The following is a 5,145-nucleotide window of genomic DNA, read 5'->3' as shown; positions in this document are numbered from 1 at the left end:
CATTGGCTTCTGTCCTGACTAGGCTTGATAGGGCATCATCCCTTCTACACTCTTCATCAAGGATCTGTTCAAAAGATAGACTGTTGTTCGTGCTGCTTCTACCCAAAACATGGCAGACATCTCTTTGCTCTTCAAGAGACTCCTTGTCTTTGCCATGATCGTTTGATTTTGACGCTCAATGACACCATTTTGTTGAGGAGAGTATGGGACCATCAAATGTAAGCTTCTCATAATGTTCAATGAAAGCTTTCAACATGAACTCACCACTACAATCACTATGAAATACTTTCAGCTTGTGCTCTACTTCCCTCTTTACACATGCCATTACCTTCTTAAATGCCCCAAACGCTTCATCTTTGCTTTTAAGCATCTCAATCTATATGTACCTGTTGAAATCATTAACTAGTAATAAAAAATACTTTTTACCTCCTAGTGTTGTGGGTGTGATTGGCCCATACAGGTCGCCGTGCACCAGCTCTAATGGTCTGCTAGCATGATAATTAGCTGATTAAGGAAACGGGACACGGTGCTGCTTAGCAAGTACACACTCACTGCACAACTGCTTCACCTGTTCAAAGTATGGCATTCCATCCACCATTTTTAAATTAGTAAATTTCTAAAAGCCTGAAAATTTAAGTGACCGAAACAGGCGTGTCAGAGCCACGCATCCTCCTTATAGCTAATCATAAGACACACTAGCCATACATTTTTAATATTCACCAAACACAACCTATTCTTGGATCTCCTCACTTTTGCAACCAATCTTCTTTGCTTGTCAAAGAGATGTAGAAAGCCTCTTTGAATCACTGTTTTTCCTCCATATTCATCCAGCTGTCTAATACTCACAATATACTTCTTAATTTTAGTATGTAATAAATATTTGTGAGTACCATGTGTTTTTCACTTTTACATTGAAATAACATGGTTTTGCGGCCACAGATGTTCACAACTGATCCATCACCGAACCTCACCTTGCCATGAACAGTTTTATCAAGTTTAGCAAAATTTTTCTTACAGCCTGTCATATGATTACTAGTACCAGTGTCAAGATACTATACTTTGCTCTTGTATTCTTCACTCCCAAACTCATATTTTACCTTCTCTTTATTCAACAAAACATCAATTGATGTCGGGTCATCAGAATGTACTAACTCACATGCCTCAACCATGAATAGTGCAGGCTCATTATCATCTTGTTTTTCTGCAAGATGAACTTTTTCTTCTTTCTTGTTTGCATTGCAGTTAGACACAAAATGCCCATCTCATTACAATTAAAGCACCGTACATTTTTTATGTCAAATTTTGGAGATCGCCCATTCTCATCGTTACCGCGTCCTCGTCCACGGCCATGCTTTGGACCACTATGGCCATGCCTGCAGCCGCGTCCTCGAGTGCCACCATTATCACACCCACCGAAATGTTATTCGGGTGAACCAGCTCTCGAGCTTCTTGTGCGCCTTCCACTCCACGTGTGTTAGGAGTACATGCTCACCTCCATTCATATCACAGCTGTGTAGGCATTCTTCATGAGCCTTAAGTGAACCAATCACCTCCTCCATTGTCTTGCTCTTCAGATCACCAAACTCCTCAATTGTAGAGGTAATTTGGATTCATGAGCCTTAAGTAAACCAATCACCTCCTCCATTATCTTGCTTTTCAGATCACCAAACTCCCCAATTGTAAAGATAATTTGGATTAATTTTGGTGACACTGCATGCAACATCTTCTTCACTATGTACTCTTCGTCTATTTTTTCACCAAGACCACGCAACTTGTTGAAGACTCTAGACACCCTACCGGCGAAATTATCAATGGCTTCGTCATCATCCATGCGAAGGCTCTAAACTCCCATATCAGAGTTTGTGCTTTCACCTCCATCACATGAGCCGTGTCGAGGTGCATAGTTTTCAAGGAATTCCATGCTTCCTTCGCTGTCTTCTTTGCTCGAAGCTGCAACAGTGTCTCTTCAGTGATTTCCTGATATATGGCTGCCAATGCCATCTTATCTTTGTGTGGTTCTACAGGATCATCGGATGTAACGGCTTCCCACACGCCCTGAGCCTCCATATACACCTCCATTTTCATTGCCCATGCCGGATAGTTGCTCTTGGTGAGCAATGGGTACTGAGGGTAACACTCCCTTATCGCGACATCATTCGTGATGCCATCGTGTCGGTCAGATCGCCACTGCCAGACCTGTTAGAACTTGATGGTGAATTGCTTCTTCTTCTCGTCATGTACTTAGGCATACAAAAGTAAGACTCTGATACCAAATGTCAGATGTACAATTTGTGCAAGACATAAAAAACCTAGAATCAATCAAACACAGTAAATTAAGTGAAGAAGACGATAAATAGGACACTTTGATCAAATTTTCTTGATGTTGTAACAACAACGCCATTTTTCTTTCAGCCCTATTTTTATTCAATAAATTTGAAGAATAAATACATAATAAAATGTCATATAATACTCCACGTACCTAAAGGTTTGCTCCAGCAAATCCATAACTAACCAATAATTAACCAACACACTAAACAACGTGCTATAAAAAAATAACCAACTGATATAATTATGAAAACAAATAAAATAAAATAACAATAAACAAACCAACACAGCAATAAGATTAAATACTACAAATATATTATCAAAAGATTTTCTTGAAGAAGACCAGCCTCCACTGAATTGGATTCACCGGACTTCTCCCCTAGAGGCTATATTCTGCTCTCTAGATCGGCAAACAAATCATTGAAGGTGTTTCAGGCCATCAACAAATAAAGAAGCAAAAGCTTCCATTTCATCCTTGCTTAAGGCCAAACCAATCTGAATTCCTCCATTTCCATCTCTACTCTGTGTCAAAGAAATTGCTCCAGTCTTATCTATGGAGATTATCTCCACCTTCTTTGGTCTCCCCCACCCGAAATCACACTCGTAAACGTCAAACCTTGTCGATCCAGCGAGCCCAATCACTTGCGCACCAGTTATAATTGCATTTTTTAATCTTGGTGCCATATCGGCTGCTCTTTGAAAAAGACCCTTCTTCAATCCCTCTATAACCCCACTTAATCTCTTTGCAATGCTGGAGAACCCATTCCCTTCCATAATATCTCTTGCTTCTGTAGAAACGTCGTGAACGGCGACACAATTGCCAAAGTAATTAGCCGGAAGTGGAGGATCTAAACGTCTCCTGCAATCCACTGCAAATGTGAACCAAACCATTCTACTTCCATCTCCTCCTCTGGCTTTTACCATGCAAACCAATACATAGGCACAGGTGACAACAAAAGTTGACAAAGGAATTGGATTTTCAAGTTGAGACAATACTTTGTTCTTGAGTTTGTTTATCTCTTCACGAGTTAAATGGAATGTGGATCTCACCCTTTTAATGTCTGCTCCTAGTTGAGGCAACAGCTTCAAGCTTCGAGGATTGCTCATTGGCTCAGATTCTGCTAGGGACTCCCACTGGCTCAAGTACAGATTCCCCAGCTCTAACGGATCTTCGATACCACTTCGATCATAGAATGGAGCAAGTTCTTCAAGCAACATAGAAGAGTTTTGTTTCCCATTTTCACCATGCTTAGATATGTGAGCCCAGTATTTCATAAACATGATTATGCTTTTTCCATCAAGAAGTGCATGGTTTATAGAGTAGCCAATGCTAAAACCTTTATTTGGAAATAAGGTGATTTGCAGAGCAAGTAAAGAAGCCATAGTATCAGATATTGGTAACTCGGGCACATAAGGATGCAACTCAACAGCGTTAAGGATATTATCACTCGAAAGACGATCGAAGTCGGCATCTGAGTCGGCGACGGTGAACGGAACACCATCATTTGGTGTATAAAGGATGAAAGGTTTGGGAAGGTTTGGTGGCCAGGTGAGGTGGCCGGCGAGGGGGAGAAAATGGACGAGGGTGAGAGAAAGGGAGTGCTTGAGTTTAGGTAAGATCACAGTGTTGAAGAAAGCAGGCGTAGCTGATGGATCAGTGAGTTGGTAGAAAAATAGACGTTGAACAGGAGGCAATTTTAACCAAAGCATGTCAAAAAAGGTGAGAGGGAGAGAGAACTCGGTAGCCGACTCAGGTGAGTCATAGGCTGGTAGAACTTGGCAGAAATCTAGGATTTTGGTCGAGCAAGGTGATGCCATTGGAGAGAGGATGAGTAAGGATGAAGATAGATGTTCTTTTATATACAGATCAGAGTGAACGATGAATGATTGAAGCTGTTATTATAATAATGAATAATAATGACCGAGTGGCTTTCAAAAAAAATAATGAATCAATGAATCCATGTGATATATTTTTTTTCCCGAAGAATCCATGTGATATAAATAGGTAGATTTTATTAATTTTCATGTGAGTTGGAGCCCAATTAGAAAATCCATGAGATCGGAACCACATGAGCTGGCAAATTTTTTCTCAACGATGCCACACGATTCAACACCAATGGAGAGAGGTCACTGGAAGATGCTGAAGCAATTTTTTTTTTATTCTCAGCTAAATAATAATATATGAATATAGATCTCACATATTTAATCCAATAGTAAATGGATCTAAATAAATATAAAAAATCTCATATTTTATTTTTTTAATTTTCAATTTCTATTTTAAAAAAAATATATGAATATAAAAAAGCAATTTTTCCTACTTTCAAAAAAAGAATTCAATTAATTATTACTTAAAAAGAAAGAGCCATTGAATCTGTGTTATTATTATAAAACATTAATATTTTTTTATTATTATAAAATCAATATTCATTTACACTGTTTAAAAAAGATAAAGTTTCTAAATTATGATTTATAAGCATTTATTTATTGTTGATTGTTTATGAGAAAGAAAAAAGGAAATATCTAAAAGGTAAAAAGAAAATTGGAGATATCAATTTAGGGATTGAAAGTTAAAGTCTTTGAGATTTTTGATAATTTTTAAAATATTACTTTGAAAACTCTATTTTTTTAATGAAAATTCTAAGTTTTTAAATTCTATAAATCTTTTTTTCATTAATAATTAAAACAATGAGTGAAATGAGCGAGTAATATTCGGTTCAAATTGAAATAATTGATCGAATCGATCAATTTTAAAAACATAATTTAGTTTTATTTTTTTTCGGTTCGATTCAATTTAAATTTTTAATAAATAAATAATTTTAA

The 5,145-nt window shown here is 37.5% G+C and overlaps 1 protein-coding gene across 1 annotated transcript; it reads right to left on the bottom strand.

Annotated features, from left to right (window-relative positions):
• Positions 1–2,420: 2,420 nt before the first annotated feature.
• Positions 2,421–4,181, bottom strand: LOC110625279 (phenolic glucoside malonyltransferase 1). Its single transcript, XM_021770888.2, has one exon. The coding sequence runs from the start codon at positions 4,141–4,143 to the stop codon at positions 2,743–2,745; it is 1,401 nt and encodes a 466-aa protein (XP_021626580.1). The 5' UTR covers positions 4,144–4,181; the 3' UTR covers positions 2,421–2,742.
• Positions 4,182–5,145: the final 964 nt, after the last annotated feature.

The sequence above is a fragment of the Manihot esculenta genome, chromosome 10 (genome assembly GCF_001659605.2).
Source record: "Manihot esculenta cultivar AM560-2 chromosome 10, M.esculenta_v8, whole genome shotgun sequence".
NCBI classification, from domain to species: Eukaryota; Viridiplantae; Streptophyta; class Magnoliopsida; order Malpighiales; family Euphorbiaceae; genus Manihot; species Manihot esculenta.
This window is presented reverse-complemented; position numbering and strand designations above follow the sequence as displayed.

What these genes read in the sequence shown, in the direction of transcription:
- LOC110625279 (XM_021770888.2), bottom strand. Translation starts at nt 4,143, where the DNA reads ATGGCATCACCTTGCTCGACCAAAATCCTAGATTTCTGCCAAGTTCTA.